Below are 18072 nucleotides of genomic sequence, written 5' to 3'. Positions count from 1 at the left end.
TTGGCTCAATGGCCGCACGGCAGGTGGCCAGGGGAGGGCTCTGTGCCTTGTGCCCTGCTGGCATCGGGCTCTGTGCCTTGTGCCCTGCTGGCGTCGCTCCTGTGTGAGCATGGCGAGCTCGGGCTGCCCTCGGCACCCCCGGGGCAGGAGCAGCCCGGCAGGGAAGGGGCGGCTTGGGCAGCATCCGGCAGAGAACACGCCTCCAATCCAAGGAGGCTCCAGGCAAGTGGGGTACCTTGCTTCAGTGCTAGGGTGGTGGGCAGCCATGGCTCAGGCATTTCTCCTTATCAAAGAGGAAATAATTCTCACCATTCTTACTGTAGAAATCCATATTGCCACCAAACTGAGATGCTTGTGAGAAAGAACTGGCTTTGTAACTCGTTGTTGTTGATTCAACAGAAAATAGTGAAAAGTTTGGGTTTGAAATAGAGAAGAAATAGAGAAATGAATGCTAGAGACGTGTTAGTCCATGAGCAGGCATCAGGGAGGAGCATAACTAGCACCTACAGGATCTGTATGCAGGCAAGTGGGCAGCTCCCTCCCACTCTCTTCAGCTCTGGAGAACACGGATGCGGGCATGTGCCTGCTCCTGGCATGGTACCATTTCCCGCTGAGGGTATCCCAAAGAAAGGTGCCACAGATTTTTACATCTTGTAATGGTGAAAAAAGCACCAGAAGCACAGAAGTGAGTTTGTTACAAGAGATGGTTTGATGTTGCATTCAGCTGCTGAGTCATCTCCCCGCCTCCAGTGAGACAGAGTATCCAAATACTTCAGTTGCACAGAGGTAATATGAACTTTAGTTTATACAGCCATGTATAAGCATTGAACTTTTCTGATAAAGTGCTGTGGAAAAATATGGAAAATGCTTAAAAAAGAGATAATATGGGTCATATTTGCTCTCTCTTCAAAAATAATGTGTCACTAATAGCATGTCCAGGCAAGTAAAACCCTGTTGGTGTGTTAATATGAAAACCCAAAGACTCTGTATCTGTGGAAAAAGCAGATCTGTCCTTCAGACAACAATAATGTGACATAAATGTGATGAAGTACTGTTGCAGTAGTAAGAATTCACATGCTGTGGTAATACTTCAGGGTTAATAAACTCATCATACATGAAACCCAGCCTGTTTATATGCCTATGTGCAGTCTGTCACATATCCTTTGGCACATGTCACAGGACAAGCAGCTTACTTGAAGGTCAAGAAGAGTAGGCTTCCATTTTTCTACTGATTTTTCCTCTCTATTTGAAATGTCAAGAAGACTCTTCAATGTGGGGGAAGGGGAGCTGCCTATTCTATGTTTGTTAGAGTACGTGATTGGAAAAATGCATTTTACTACTTCTGTTTTATTTTTTGGTGCCTTTGTTTATGATTTGTGTGTTGCCAGGAGTGCTAGCAACTGTCAAGATACGTAAAATTAATCTCCTGAATAGATAAGCTTTTATCAAGATAAGGGCTAAGGAAGTTCCTGGAGACAAGAAATAAAAAGTGGGAATTGATTGAGAGATGAAATTAAAACTTTCTTTGGGTTGTGCAATTTTATTTTTTTTTCTGAGTTAGGTTTTGTCTATGGAAATGTGTGAAGCAAATTTGCAGGAGAAAGGAAAAGAGGGAAAAAATTTTCTGTTATATAGATTAGTATAAAAAAATAACTGGAAGTGAGCATAGAAGAACACTATGAATAACAGAAACATAAAACCAGCTAGAACAAAAGTATGAGAGGATTAGTGTGGACAAATGTGAGCAGAGGACCAGAGGCATGCAGAGAACTTGATGAAAATCTCTGCTACTCTATGACTGCCCATTACATTGGCATCTGTGCAGTATCTCACTTTTCATTCTTTCAGGCTTTATTCCTAATTATTTGCAATTTTACTGCATTTAAAGAGCCTTGCACTTTTTTCTTTATTTTTTCTGAGTCAGTGAAAGGACTAAAGCAGATGTATTGGAAGTGCATTCTTTTGCCAAGCTGTAGCAGACAGATGTCTGTCATGAGGCATGATCAGCTACAGTTTTAATTCTTTGTTAAATTCCAGGAGCAGTTGAAAGATCTTCTGTAATTGCTAGCTCCATGTGCTATACTCAAATATGTACCCTGAAAAGGTTACAAGGGTCTATATCCTTGTAAATAAAATAGTGTATCCTAAGTAAAAGAGTCATCAAGAAGCACTAATTAATTGTAAGTTTACACTGTAATTACAAGTATGTTTACACCAGAATGGTCCATCCCTATTTTGGCATATCTTTTCTGATGATCTTGTGACCCAGAACTAGCACAGAGAGTATCTTTTATCAGAGAAGTCCTTAAGGAGGGTCAGCTCGACTCAGCTGGGTGAAAGATGAACCTTATTGCACAAACATTCAGGGGAGTGCCTCCTAACATTCAGCTTGGGGGGAAAGACCATGGCTGGCTGAGGAAATGTGACCTAACTGGTCTTGGCAGAGGGGGAGAGAGACCTGCTGCCTCTTCTGAGCCTCCTTCTGTTTTCTGGCATTTATCCCCGAGGTGGCTTGGAATGTGCCAGCATTTCCTTGAGTTTGTCTGCCTCTGTGGAGTCTCTATACATTTTAGTTTTGATAATGCTATTCCTTAGTGGGTATATCTTGAGTTTTCTTCTCTGTTAGGTATTTCAGGATTTTTTGCTACAGCACCGTTCTGACTCACATAGCAGCAGTCTAGACTATGACTCTAGTTGGGACTCTGTTGAGTCCTGAAACATTGACTGTTGGGGTCAGCATTTATTTTGTGAAAGCTTGTGCTGTGTGCTCGTTCCTGAAAAGTCCTTAAAATGACACTTGCTGGGGTATTTTAAGCAATTTAATATTAGTGAACATTCAGTGGGAAAAACATATATGGCATTATTATTAAGTATTTATTTGACATTTGTCTTATTTTTCTTATTTGATATTAGAATCATCATCCTGAATAATTATTACAAGGTTGGAGCATGCTGAAGGTTTCTGCACTTTCTTCAAAAATCTTTACAAATGCTTGTAGCTATAGCTCTGTAAATGTTGCTGGCTCCTTCCCCACCACATGAGTTGGTTTTTCTAAGTCATACCTAGGAATCCACTTGATTATTAAGTAGCATAAGTTGCCAATAACAAAAATGCTTTCCTATCAAATCTGCACTCATATCTCTTTTGAATACCCACTGTTGTTACTGAGCTTGAGAATTTTTTTAGAATCTGTTTAAAATTCAGAATCCTGGAATGCAATGTTTACAGAAGTTTAGCATGACAAATAACTTGAAGCCTTTCATAAACTTCATGTGTGTATTTGGTGGATCTCATTTATAGCTTGCATTGGCTTTATGTTGGTGTCACTCCACTTACTAGAGTGGAACTCCTATGGATTTGAGCTGGTGGATTAAGAGGAGGACTGGGATTTGTATCTGAGCAGAATCCATTATGTGTCTCTGGATTGCCTCAGAAAGCTGCAGCATAGGTGGTGAGAAACAAGGGCTGCTCAACACCAATCTTTTTGAGTGTAGTGGGTTGATCCTGGCTGAACACCAGCTGCCCACCAAGCCACTCCATCCCCCCTCCTCTGCTGGGATGCAGGGGAGAAAATAAGATGGAAAAATGTCATGGCTTCAGATAAATGCAGTTGAATAAAGAAAAAGCAAAGGTCACCTGCGGGAGCTAAAGTAAACAAAGTATTCTGTATTCCCCATCAGCAGATGATGTCCAGGCTCTTCCTGGGAATTGAGGTTTCAGGCTCCAGTACATGTAGCAGTTGTTCCATAGGACAAATGTGGTAACAAATGGTCCCTTTCCTCCTCCTTTTTCTTAGCTTTTATTGCTGAACAGTCATCAAGTGGTATGAAATATTCCTTTGGTCATTTTGGGTCAGCCTTTCTGACTACATCCTCTGCCAAGATCTTGCCCACCCACTGCCTCCTGGGTGAGTGAGGGAATGTTGGAGGGAGCCTTTATGCTGTGCATGCCCTGCTCAACAGTAGCAGAAATAATGGTGTGTTATCAGCACCTTCTAGCCACCAATACAAAGTACAGCACTATGAGGGCTGCTATGGAGAAAATTATCTCAGCTAGACCCAACAGATTTAGCTACAGTAATGACACCATGTCATATGTGGGGATCTGGGATGCTGTGTCTTAGGTCCTACAGCATTTCCCCAGGGACAACCAAAGAAACACAGCAGTGCTAGGTAGGCTCCATCTGTGCATTCACAGGACACACTGGGCAACTGCTCAGCTAAATCTGTGCCTCTTGATTTTGGTAATAAAGTGTCCCCTTACTCCTCAAATATACATCTGTTCATATTATCAATGAACAATACACATGCAACTGCATGTCTCAAATGACTTTTGGGGATTATTTTATTATAAATTGAAGAGAAAAAATAAGCAAAAGCAAAGCAAAGTAAACTTGATCCATATTTCCATTTTATCAGTATATATTTTCTTTAAGAAACAAAAGCAATCTCCTTCCCAACAAACTCTGAAATGAAGGATCTTTTGTAGATTGATTTTGTTGCCTTTATTTTTTTTTTAATCTTGTTTCTTTTAGTCATGGTTTTCTAGAAAGGGTGAATTATATGCCTTCTAGCTCCCTATGAATGGATTTATACAGATAAGTTTTTAATCACTACAAGGAGCTACAGAGCTGTAATGTCTTGGCTTGGTAATACTTCCGTAATATGCCTGTGTAAACAAAATACTTCAGCAGTGATGGTTCACAAGCCATTTTGGAAAGTTTAATGAAGAAGTACTGTCTTATCAGATTCTTTTCTGTGTTTGCAGGTCACTTGTCACCTCTGTAACTTTCCTGGCACAAGTCCTTGTATTTACAACCTGCAGACTAATGCTGACCATGTCAGAGGCACTTCAAAGCATACTTTAGAAAAAATGTTGTTAGCTTTAAGTCCTGCATAATATTCAATGCTCTTGAACAATTTCACTGTAGGACATTGGATAGTACCTACTATTTTAATATTAGAATTTAGAAAGTGAGTAGTTCTGGAGGATTTACTTTCTTGTGAGGTGTATCTAATAATTGTAATTTGTGAGCAACTGCACAACTTGGCAAGAACAGACCTCTACAGCCAGCTAATGAAAATGTAATAAAAGTTGAAGCTCTTCATACATTTAAAGTCACATATGGAATAGTATGTGATGCTGAAATGACTTTTGCTCATTTCACTTGAAAAACCACTGAAAGAAACAGAAGTCAGCAAGATTAGTTAGCTTAGCTTTCCAGAAAGAAGCATAATCTTGTTTGGATCTTGACAGCAGCTTCAAACCTAGAGTTGAAGTTGATTTTGGTACAGGCAATTTTTAACATAATAGCATCTGACCTTAAATGATAGGGGAGGTAAAAACATATAATTTTAATGCTATCTTGTGCCTGGTGCTGATTATAGATGTCTATAAAGTTCATATTTACATACTGGATTTGGAACCTAGTAAGCTTGCTTTGCTTTGAATTTCTACTTTGTATGTTCCCATTTGTTGTGATATGGTTTGATTGAGAGACACCAGGAAATTATTCTTCCAGAGTAATAGTACATGTGGTTGTGAGTGAGAGAGTTTCACTACACATTATTGACTATGCTTCTTAAAGCAACCCCTTTTTGTGGAAACGGCTTTAATGTCATTTGTAGTTTGTAAAAAATGTTCAGGACATTTTATTTCCTATTGAATGTTTTTACTAGGCAGATCCTACTGTGAAGACTTGGTTGAAGTGCATAAATGAAACCATCTCTCTCCCCTGCTGGAAGAGTTGGGTTTTTTCCCAGCAGCTGTGTTTATCAATTACTAATATGATTTTGCAGTAAGAGTCATAATTAATTTGGTCGGTTAATGAAGACAGTTCTGATTTATGCTGGTGCAACAACAACAAAAAGTAATTGTTTATGATTTCAACTAGAAATGTTGGATCGCTATTTTGGCTATGCTGCATGACCTGGACCTTGCATAGATGGCACAGCAGAAGATACTGAAATTGATAGCTTCACTACTCCATTACAGTACTGCTTTTCAGAGGATTTTTCTTAGCAGATTTGATAAAATTAGAGTGTGTGTGTGTGTGGACAAGGAGAATGGCATTACTGTATGTCTCCTCAGCACAAGTCTTATCCTCATGGCCTTGTTAGCAACAAAATTTGCAATGTGGCTATACAACCGTAAAAACTGCAGCGGAATATCCAAGGACACTTTTCCTAAATAATATGTACAAGTGACCTCCAGCATACCAGAATTTGAAGAATTGGACTCCTTCCTTCTTCTCTTTGATTTTTTTTCCTCCCACACTCTGGTTTCAGTAGACTAATAAGGAAATACTCTGTTTTGCAGACAAGAAGCCCGAAGCCGTCCCAGAGCCCACAGTCCAATTTGGGTGACCACACAGAGCACCTCTCTGAAGCATCTGCTGATTCCTTAGAGGTCATGTCTGAAGGTGATTCTCCAACCCCCTTTGCTAGGGGCAGCCGCACGCGTGCAAGTCTTCCCGTTGTGCGGTCAGCAAACCAGACAAAGGAAAGATCAATGGGTAAGAGCCTGCTCCAGTCCTTCTCCATTCTGTGTTTAGTCTCTGTTTTCCATTTGTGAATTTAAAACAATCTTTAAATAGGTTGGGGTTGAAAAAGTAAAGACTTTGGTAGCACATTATTTTTTATGTCCGGTTGTTCTTTGGAAATTAACTCAGTAGGGGATACTGAGTAACTTGGGGGAATGGTGAAATTATTTTCATAAGATCTGAAAGTGTGATGGGAGCATGGCAGAAATGCAAGGAGAGAGAGATGAAATGCTGAGTAATGGTTAAAATCCACTGCTGCAAACACTTCCTGCCAAGCCTGCACAGTATTTGGCGATGAACTTAATGCAAGATTGTACCCTCATTTTCACTTTGTCATCTCTTCAAAGCCAGACTTAGTTGAAAGAAACCTAGAGATACTATTGCCTTAGTAATCCATCTTACTGAAAAGGTTTGTATTTGTGTGGCAGTAGCTTTCCAGGCCAAGGATTTCAATGGATATGCTGATGGAGATCCCTTTACTTTGGGGCAGTGCCCTTCCGTCTGCACAGTGACACGAGAGATGTGTCAGCACAGGTGGACAGCTCTGCTTCCTGCATTCTTCCCATAACTCAGGGTTGAATTTAGCCCAGCTGTGAACCAGAGCTCCTTTTATGATGGTGAATTTTGTCTCAGAGATTCAGCTCAGCTGATGCATAGTAGGAGTAAAGGCTGTTCTTTTGAGGGAAGACACCAGAGGGCAGTTAAAGCGTTGTGGGAAGGCACGTAACTCATCTGTGGATTGCTGAGGAAGGCAGGTTTTGCTCATAGGTAATAAACTGAAATGCTGCTTTCCTGTAGGCTCATCTTCCAATATACAGAGTGACATAAATCGAAGGCTGGACTGTAAATCATGACATGCTTGTAAGCTTGTCACGGTGGTTTACTTGTCCCTCAATAATCTAAGACAGTTTCTGTCAAGAGTATTATGATATCTGACAAACACAACAGATGTGAAGAAAACAGGGCTGGAAGGGGTCCCTTACTCTCCCAGAGCTGAAAAGTGAAGAGCAGTGGGGCTGGAAACAAGAAGCTGATCCTTGTCCATGTCAGCTCACAAATGGCTGCTCTCCCACAGCCTGCTGGGCCACCAGTATGTTGGGCTTTTGGAGAAATTTGCAGTACTTCAACCTGCATAAGACTTTTGCTTTTGAGATGTTTTTAAGAGCACATGTATGTTTACTATACATGCAGTATTATTTTTACTATATTATACTGCCTATAAGTCACTGCTCGCTAAGGCATCCTGAGTATGGCTTAGTTCACCCCAGGACTTTCTGTAAAATTTATATTTGCTTCAATGTAATGTTAAGTGGTTGAGCCTTTGGAACTCACAGTCCAGCCCCACTGTGCAGGCTGAGGACCCCAGAGCTGGAGGCAGCACTGCAGGTGGTGCCTCAAGAGAGCAGGAGGACAGAATCCCCTCCCTTTACCAGCTGCCCAGGCTGCTTTTGATGCAGCCCAGTGCAGGTTTGGCTCTCTGGGCTGGGAGGGCACATGGCTGGGTCATGTCCAGCCTCCACCCATCAGCAAGCCTCTCTGGGCGGGGCTGCTCTTGCTCTTTCCATCCCCCAACTTGTGTTGATACCAGGGGTTGACTCAGGACACCTTGCATTGGTCTTGTTAAGCTATATCAGATTCCCCTGTGCCCACTTCTTGAGCTTGTCCAGGTCCCTCTGGATGGCATCCTGCTCCTTTGGCCTGTCAACAGCGCCACACAGCTGGGTGCCATCTGCAAATTTGCTGAGGGTGAACTTAATCACTTCATCTATGTAACTTTTTAAAATATTAAATTACACTGGTCCCAGTACAGACTCCAAGGGACAACAATTGTCCCTGCTGTCCATTGGGGCTCTGAGCCATTGACCACTACCCTCTGGATGCAACCATCCAACCACTTAATTGTCAGTCTACCAGTCCACTCATCAAATCCATCTAATTTAGAGAGAAGGATGTTGTGGGGACAATGTCAAGGGCTTTACAGAAGTCCATATAAAGGGCATCTGAAGCCCTTCCCTTGTCCACTGCTGTGGAAGCCTGCTGCAGAAGGCCACTGGCTTGGTCAGACAGAACTTGCCTGTGCTGGCTGTCCTGAATCACTCCCTGTCCTCTATGTGTCTATGTGTGATCCTTCCCCCAAGTGTTCTCAGCCTCAAGGTATTTTAAGCTTAGGGATTTCCTGGTTATGGTTTCTACCTGTGTAATAACCACCAAGGGATGTCTCCTCCAGGTATTTGTTCAGTCCATCTTTGATTCCCATGTAAATTTTCCACATCCTCCACAGTGTATCTGTGACTTAGGCAGCAAGTTCCTGTTGGTTCACTGCCCAACCACTGCTTTCCTGTTGCTTTGTTTTATATTTATTTATCAGCTCTAGGTTATGCCCCTTAGTCCTTGTGTTGGAAGTGACAGCAAACATCAGATTGCTATCTGCCTCCCTCAGGCCATGTCTGATTGCTTTGGCCTGTCATTTCTCTCAGGCCATTTCTTCTCCAGCTGAGAAGTGCTGCTGTAACCACTTGTTGCTGATCCAGAAGCCATCCTGGACACTTGACTAGCATTGCTGCCCTGAAATTTTACAGTCTAATAGTGTCTTTGCTAAGATGGGAGGACCATAAGTTCACTGTTAAGAAGTTCATTCTTAAACCCTTTTGTTAACATCTCTTGCGTGTACTGAAATGTGTTGTCCATGCCCTAATGGAGGACAGCCACATGAAGATACACTATTTAATGGTCAGAATTTCAGACCCTGCAAAACCCCCTGTCTTTCATGTGCCAGAAACAAGGTCCCAGCCTATCCCATCATGAACAGGCCAAATGTAGGAGAAAGAAAAAAGTAAACAAACAACAGGGAGGCAATGTAATATGAAGCATTTCAGTTGATAGTTTTTAGGAGGGGTCACAGATATGTGTGTGGCTTAAGGGATCATCATACTAGACAAATAGAAGGTAATACATTGTCATCACCCCACAATCTGCCTTTTTCAAGCAATTCCAGGAACAAATTAGTAACAAATAGTTTGTTTTAAAAGATAAAAAGTATTCCAAAATAGTTCATTATTCATTATTAATAGTTCAACAATAATATTATTATTGTTACTATTATGTGCATTTCTTTTATAATAATGTTCTTTTTGATCTCTTCTGCCACTGTGTTCTAACAACACCATCAGCAACGTTCTGGAATTCCACTTTTGAGATGCTTTGCATGCTGTGGTCCTTTTTATTTCCAACTGTAAAAGGGGAATGTTTATTTTTAAAAAACAGAAAACTGTTTATAACTTCAGTTTTAAAAGTGTCATGAACGTACTTCAAGTCATGATTTGAAATAATCTGTGTATCATCACCTCTCTTTCTATATCTATTAATTTAATATAATTTAAATAAAAATTATGTTTTGATTCTAAGTGTACATAATTTCAGCAAGGAGAATAATCAACTTTTGGAAACTTCTATTTTACATTGTATATCTCAATGCACTTTAAAAAAACTGATGTTTTCTTTTTGAAGTTCTAATTATTCTGTGGGTTCCTATTTTACTAGCTATATATGAGTCAGTTTGTTTTCAAATTGTGGTCTGAATTAACATGGAGCCTGAGAAGGAACAACACAAATGCATTTTGGCTACCTCACTATCATGGGTTTGTCAGTTAGGCTAATCTAACAGGACATGGTACTCAAGTGGAGTTGACCTAGAAAACAGTATTCCTATTGTGGGCCCATTTAAAATTTCAGTCACAGCTTTTGAAATTAAGGTCTTTCTTGGCTAAGAAAAGTAGAAATCAACACTTGCTTCACCATTGTGCAGCCTGGAGACAAAGCAAGATATTAAAATAAATGAATTCACTGTGCAAGAGAAAATTAAATGTATTTTAAAATACCTATTTGAAAGCTGGGAGCTTTTCCAGTGCGATAACTGTGGGAAAAAAATTATCTAGCAAAACTGTCAGTGAGAATCATCTGAAACCTGGAAAGTGCTCAAAAGCTTTCAGCAAACTTCACTTGCAATTTGCCTGGAGGAAGCAGAACCTGACAGGCATCCAGCGAGGGTATGGCATCACCGCCTGTGCCCGCGCTGCTGCTCGCTGCTGTCCCTGCTCCGGTACCTCCTTGGGGAAATGAAGGCTGACAAATATCTTCACTTGTGGTCTCTCATGTGGGACATCTGTCCAAACAATAGGCAGCATCCATAAGGGCAGGCACTGGCAGGCTGTGTGGGGATGGAGTGCCCGGGGCAGGCGATGTGATGGGTCTGAGCCTGGAAGGGCAGGTGGGGTCACCACCCCTTCCCTCTGCAGCCACTGCTCTTGGTGCTCCTGCAGGGCTGGGTGAAGGAAGGACGTGCCATAAATGCACAACAAAGAGTTGGGTCTGAGTAGTGACTGAGGAGGATGAAGCTTTATGGCTCATCTTTTTTTGGGTGCCCCAGCCAGGGTGCCCAGCCACTCTAGTCCAGATGGATGAGGAGCAAAGGAGGACTGAGCTCCCTACTGGCAAACCTGTGCCTAATGTTAGGCGGTGTGAAAAGGCCTCTTCAGAAATGTCTGAGCCTGCCAACATTTGCATTTTATTTGCATTTGGAGGGATTACATAAAGGAGTAAAATTATACAAATGCTTAAGGATTGGCATGGGGAGGGTCTTAAGCAATCATGGAGTATTCTGATTATTATTTATTAGCCCCCAAACCCAAGTTTTGGCAGGCACAGATTTTCATGTCTGATTAATTAGTTTGCTGCCACCTTATATGGAAATGCCATTACTGGCTATAATCATAATGCCTCAGTCTTTTATAGCATTTCTTGCAGATGTTTCTCAGACTGTTAAAAAAGAAAGTGCCACAGTGTCTTTTTCACTCATAGCAAAACCTTTACAGAGAGACAGATCATTGCTTTTCAGCTGACAGTGGAAATAACTCTCTATTCATGTGTATGCAAAATACTGTAAGATACACAGAGAAAAATATAAATGCTAAAGGTAGACTGGTATATTATATTGGAGGTAATTAATTGGTACTTACTATTTATGAGCTAGAAATTAAAATAGACCTGTAAAATCAAACAGAAGATGTGTGAATGGCCATAGACTTCATATGAGAAACCTGTGATTTGCTAGTAGTGGCACTGCCCTCTGATTCCTTAGGGCGTGATTTAAGCCTAATGAAGTCAGCAAGAACTTCAGTTTAGTTCATGGGAGAGGAACTCCCTGGGAAGTGCATTTCAAGTTAAGGCTGAGTATAACTGTAATGTATTCAGACATCTTAAAGAATTTTCTCTATCTTGCCTTTTATAGTGTATGCAAAGCAGCCAACATGCAAAAAGGTCATGTAAATATTTGCTGTTGTGGTCAGATGGCTTAACAGAGACTGACAGGTCTATAGGAAAAACAGCCTAAAACAACTAATTCCAATTAATGAATTGAAACAGGGACCCTAGGAAATTATAATACTCTAAGGTTTTCCTTCCAACTTTCCAAGACTTTGTTTTCTTTCCCTTTTCTTCAAATTATGGTAACTAAAATTTTGGACTTGGAAAGAAAAAAACACACACCTCTTATCTGAAATGTTTTGTAGCAAAAGAGTAAAAGAATATAATGAATGATATTGACATATCAGAGTTTTTTCTGTTTAATTTATTATCTTTACAAGATATATGAAAGGCAGGTATAGGAAAGAATGAAATATGTGACGCCCCAGCACTTGTACCCACAATTACTGTTTACTTAAGAGTTTCTTTCTCCTATAATAAAATGTGTGGGGAGAACTTGAAAAAAAATGCTTCCAAGGAGCAAGATACTATTTAGTACATACTGTCTCAACAGAGGCACATTCTGTCTGCCACCAAAAAGCTGATATGCAGGATATTTTAGGCGCTGTGTCACACTGGAGCTGAATTTTGTTGCAGCACGTTGTATCAGCATGGATCTAATGGGTTCATTGCAGTGATACTGGAGTAGAAGATAATAAGTATAGTGTATAAAACAAACACATTAGTTATGTAAGTCTGTGTCTGTCACTGCTACATCTGTTAAATGACTTTTGAATGCAACTTTATTATTCATTTGCACTGCAGTTATACTGAAGGGCCTTGAGCAAAGCCAGTGCCTCACTGTGTTGGGTAATATCTAGTGACAAAATACTCCAATTTCAGAACCTTGCAAAATGAATAAATCAGAATGAAAAGTGATGAAGATAGTAGGAAAGGTAGAGAGTGTACAACCTGGATGAACTGAATAAAGCTATGCCAGGGTGCTAGTGGCTTTTGTCTTTATCCCAAATTATGCCCTCATAAAAGATGTAGTGTCCTTATTGAGCTCTACCATCACTTCATGTTCGGATTTAGCAGCAGCAATTTGAGCCTTTAGCATTTGGTGTCTGCTGGAAGACAGATTTAGCAGCTGGAGTATCTTGTACAGGCCTCCTTCCTTCAGAGGAAAGGTAGGAGGCCAGATAGAACTGTCCCATGAGGTGTATCTAGGACAGGAGCTATCACTTGGATCTGATCTAATTTTTGTGTTAGGCAAAATTTGTAAGTCTACCTCTAATATAATAAGTCACACAAACACCAGAGCCTTCCATTTGACATGGGTATGCAAAGGAAAAAAGTGTATTGCAATTCCACGCATCTTAAAAAGTGTAAGACTTCAGCCAAGGAGAGAAGCATAGCCTGTCCCTCAGCACATTGTATGTAGGATTTGCTGCCAGGGCTAACAGCAACTCCCTGAATGAGGACAGCTCTTGGATTTAATCATTGGTCCCAGTACTGTTTATACATTTAGGTAGTGATTCTAACAGATAATTACTGTGCTGGGCCTAAGTTCAAGTTTCTGTTCCCAGAGGGAAATAATGTCATCTCTGTGGTATCATATAGGACTGTCTCTTGTATTAGTTCTTGTTCTCTGTCTCTTTTCTGCATTTCTGGCTACAGGGTACCAAATTCAAGCAGGATAAGAGGATAATCACTGCATCAGAAGCTTGTTGATAGCCTGCTGCTTAGGGTGCTCTCTTGGTACAATAGGGGCAATGGTCTGAGCAGCTCTGAAGATGGGAGCACTTCTGGATATTTTTTAACTACTCGTCTGTTTCATAGGAGAGAGGTGCTTGTACCATTGCTTTGCCCAATTACCTTCTGTGATGAATAGACCATCTATGGGTATGAGGGTGGATGTTGTTTATCATATGGCTATGGATGTTGTTTGAGGGTGGATGTTGTTTATCATAAAGGAGGCTATGAGAGATATGCCTTTCATATCTCTCATAGCCTCCTTGTAGCCACATGGGGGAGGTAGGGTGGCCTTCAGGGTGTGTAACTGGCAGCTGAGTTTTAGCTGTGCTTCTCAGGGCTGGACTCTCTCCAGTGATTTTTGACATCAGAAACCTTGGTTTTGGGATGGAATGAACCAGCAGTGGGGTCAAGTCTGACACCAAGGAGAGCAGTTGATGTGCCCAATGATGGCCACTTCACAGGGACCCAATGAGCCAGAGAAATGGACTAGCAGGAGCTTCATGAAACTCCAGAGAGGCAAATGCAGCCTTTCACCAGGGACAGAGCAGCCCTGCAAGGACAGATTGGCTTGGTAGCAGCTTTGCAGAAAGGACTTAGGGTATGACAACAAGGTGACTGACTGTGTGTTGGCAGCATGTCCTTGCAGTGAGGGAACACTGCATAGCTGTCTATGGGAAAAATGTAGCCAGCAGGTCAAGGGAAGGGATTATTCCCCTCTTCTCACCATTTGTGAGGTTGCATTGTGTCCGGTTTTGGTTCCCCAATACATGAAAGATAATGACAAATTGGAGTGAGTCTAGGGAATGGCCTCTTGGCATTCTTCTTAATCATGCAAACTAAGGGCTTGGTTCCAAGATCTTGTCTGAAGTAGCTTGTGAGGACTTCATTTAAAGTCAAGCTGTTTGTTAGAGCCCACAGAGGTGAATTTTTGGTGTGGTGCCCTAACCAACTGTGCTCTTCAATGCTGATGGCTGAACCCCTCAATTTGCTACTGACAGTAGTGAACTTTTTAGAAATGAAATAACTTCAGAAATATTGAAGATATTTTCTTGCTGTAAATACAGACCATTTGGTAAATGGAGCAAAATTGCAAAGGCATGCATGGCCTGCATTACTTTAATGCTTCATGGCTATGGATTATTAAAATGGTCACATTCTGCCCTTAAACACATCAATTGTACCTCGTTTAGTACTAAAAAACATGGTTTGTAAAAATAGTTTTTACTTAAATAATGAATTTGATACAGCTGATTTATACACAAAGGAAATACAGTTGGGTAGGATCTCCTTTTTTTTGTGCATTTATTGAAGAAGAAGAACAAGAAATTTAATTGATATTTTCTTGTCTTTTTTGCTTTTGCCCATTTAGAAGTTAGTAACAAAAGCGCCCCTCTGTAAAGTACTTGACTACAGTGACCTTAAATGCTTCACATATCTGCACAGATTTGGCAGGCACATCCTTGGAAACTGTACTGGCCAGCTTGGCACCTTTGGCTGGGAGCTTCTTCAGAGATCAGGGGCTCAGCTTCTGGTGGACTAAAGCAGAGCCTGCATGGGCATGTCCTGTGCCTGTGTGTGTGGAGTTCTCTGATTTTATTGTGCAAAACTGGTGCATGTGAGTGCAGTAAATGCAGCATGGCAGAGCCTCTGGGGGCCCTCTGAAAAATAACTCTGATATATGAAACTTCTTGTTCATCTCACTGAATTGTTCACTTGTAATTTTTAAAATATTTTTTCATCCAGTATTATAGGACTTTTGTGTTCTTCCAAGTTTGCTGGCATTGTTTTGTCAGTTTGGGGTATGAAAAAGTCACATTGTTGGTCAGTTGGGCTATTCTGTGCAACAGAATACAATTATTGTCCAAAAGTGATCCTGCCAGAACATTGATTTTCACTTGCGGAACTTGGTTAAAATGAAATGTTCTCTCAGAATCTCTAGATGATAGAAGTAACTTTTCACAGTAGATGAACTTGCTGAAATAGGTATGTAGACAAAGTTGCCTTCTGACAAGAAGTTTTTCACAGGTTTTATCAGGAATCAGATGGGGAAAATACTAGGTTTTATTTAGGTAAAAAAAGTTGTCCTTATTTTTTTTAGTTTTTACGTATTCTTCTTAGCCAGCTGAATGCATTTGTTTGTAGAAAAGTGATAGTATTTTAGTGGCAGTTAAAAACCTTTAATATTCATAACATTTTGGTAGGAAATTTATGTGACTACTGAGTTTTCCATCTGTCTTTTTCATTAAGTAGCAAATTATTGCAAGTCACTGTAAGTAGCAGAGAAGAATGAAATAGCAGTAAAATGTAATACTGGACTAAATGAAACAGTTCCTGTTTTTATTGAAACTGTTATCAAACAACTTAATACTTTGAACAAATCTCTTCAGACTATTGTGCAAAAAAAGAAATTAAATAAGTAATTGTTTTTATTCATTAAAATACCTACTTTTTTATTCTCTTAGTACTTTAAGACAGCTAATTATATTTATAGAACATTTTCTGAATGTGGAGGACAGATTTGCCGGAGGGACTACTAACAGAAGTTATTATGAGAGCTTCAGGCAAGAAATTCCACAAGGATCATGGCAATGACCTCAGACTAGTTGAAACTGTGGTGAAATAGGAGACTTAAGTCTTGAGGGTATGGAAAGTAAGAACTTAATATTGAGGAATTTCTTCCATGCTGCAAGAGTTGTTGCTGTTATAAACTTGTGTCTGCATAACTTTGGCAGAATTTGGTGATGTGTGTTTGCTCTGTTTATTAGATAGCTGGGGGGAAAGGAGGGATGGGGAGCAGAGAACAGCAATATGGGCCTCTGCCATCCTTGCAATCTTATATTTGACAATTTTTTCAAAAGCAAAGAAAAAATGGAAGTATCTTGAAATCTTAGTTATAAGAAATTAAAATTTTAAAATGTGCTTTTGAGGAAAGACCTAGCCCCAACAAAAACAGTTATCATTGAGACTTTAAAGATTATCCTTAGCTTTTAAAACTCATGCAAGTCTCAAGTAATGACATGACATAAATATAAGTAAGAAACAAGGATGCTTTTTCTCACTTTTGCTTTTTACCATTGCTGCTGACTTCAGCATGAGGGACAGAGACTGACTCAATGGGTGGCAGATCAAGCTAAAGCAGCATGAAAAAACAAAGATTACCCATCTTATTAGAAAGATATGGTTAACTGATGGTTAGGGGTAAAGAGTGAAACTAATCTAATGGTATTTTCCCCATTTTAGTTGTACCATTGTATATACCGTTGTGTTTCAAGAAGGTGTAGAGCTCCCAATACATCCAGGTTTTGATTGCTGCAGTCTATCCAGCTTTACTATTACTAGAAATTTTCAGATTTGACACATAATTTCCAGAGGATGCATACAATAGCTGTGTTGGAAGAGAGTAGGAGTGTCTTGTTCATGCCAGTGGTTTTTGGTTCTGTGGGAAGGTTTCAATGTTCCAACACCCAAGTATCCTTTACCAGCCAAATACAGATTTTCTCTTCAGTTAATACTTCTCTTCAGCTGGACTTAGGTATTGCCAAATGCCAGTAAGATATTTCAGTGCAGAAATTTGTAAGAGATCTTGCCTACAGAGAGGGAGTCCTGTAGCTTCACAGAAAAGAAACTCATGAACTCAAATATAAGCTTTAACTGTATTTTATTTCATAAAACTAAGGAGTTAAATAACTTTCTGCCTCAGTTTTTTTCTTTTTTGTTTGAAGAGAATTATGTGAGAAATTATATTTCTCCATTTAAAATCCATTGTTTGAGAGAACTAACAGATACTTGTAAAGGTCACAGAAGAGGACACAATCTTGTTAGTTTACTTACTCTTGTTTTATCAGGTATTTAACTTTTGTCTCTTAAATAATGCAGTTCTAAAGATAATTTTTGTTCTTTAAACAAAAGCTAATTGTGTTTAAAGTTCTCCTAAGTATGTAAGCTGCCCTACATGGAGATCATTGCTAGCAATATAACCATGATAACGCGGGGCTTAGGGTTAGGTCAGCACCGTGTATGTGATGGAGGTGCTGAGAGATATGAGCTGGGTGGTTTCCTGACACCTGCATGACATTAGCTCCTGCCATAAGGAGTAAACCTTTACAGTTGTGACTCAGGAGTTATGGTCTTATCAGTATGGGTGCTGTACCAGTTCTGCTGGGGTTATGCAGCTCCGTGCTCTAAAGCCAGCCTGGACCCCGTGTGTTCAGGTGAGATTGACCATCACTCTGTGAGGTATGTCCTCAGCTCCCAGGTGGGTTTTGCAGCTCAGCAGCACTGTGTGAGCTGAAGGCTTTTCTGTGAATGTGGTGTGTGTGCCCGAGCTCAGAGCTGTGCTGGTTGAAGGCACAGGGAGGCTGCTTGAGCATCCCAATCCAGCACAGATGGGCTCAGCCACCCAAGTCAGGGTAACTCTGCATCTCTCATTGCACTGTCTTGTGTTTCATGCAGATCATCCCTGAGAGAAATGATGAAATATTTTGCACATCCTGCCACTGACCAGTGATAAAGAGGCAGCAGAAAATACTGT

General features: G+C 40.5%; 1 protein-coding gene across 6 annotated transcripts in view; it reads left to right on the top strand.

The window, feature by feature from the left end:
* The window catches only part of KIAA1217 (KIAA1217 ortholog), a 351094-nt gene that overhangs the window by 250429 nt on the left and 82593 nt on the right, over positions 1-18072 (top strand). For all 6 annotated transcript variants that reach the window (XM_054273557.1, XM_054273555.1, XM_054273556.1 and 3 more), the window contains one exon: positions 6320-6515. In XM_054273557.1, coding sequence (XP_054129532.1) covers positions 6320-6515 — 196 coding nt within the window. The remainder of the gene's footprint in view (positions 1-6319; positions 6516-18072) is intronic.

This window comes from Melozone crissalis, unplaced genomic scaffold (assembly GCF_028551555.1).
Source record: "Melozone crissalis strain CALT ecotype California unplaced genomic scaffold, PUWL_Pcris_2 ptg000016l_1, whole genome shotgun sequence".
NCBI classification, from domain to species: domain Eukaryota; kingdom Metazoa; phylum Chordata; class Aves; order Passeriformes; family Passerellidae; genus Melozone; species Melozone crissalis.
This window is presented reverse-complemented; position numbering and strand designations above follow the sequence as displayed.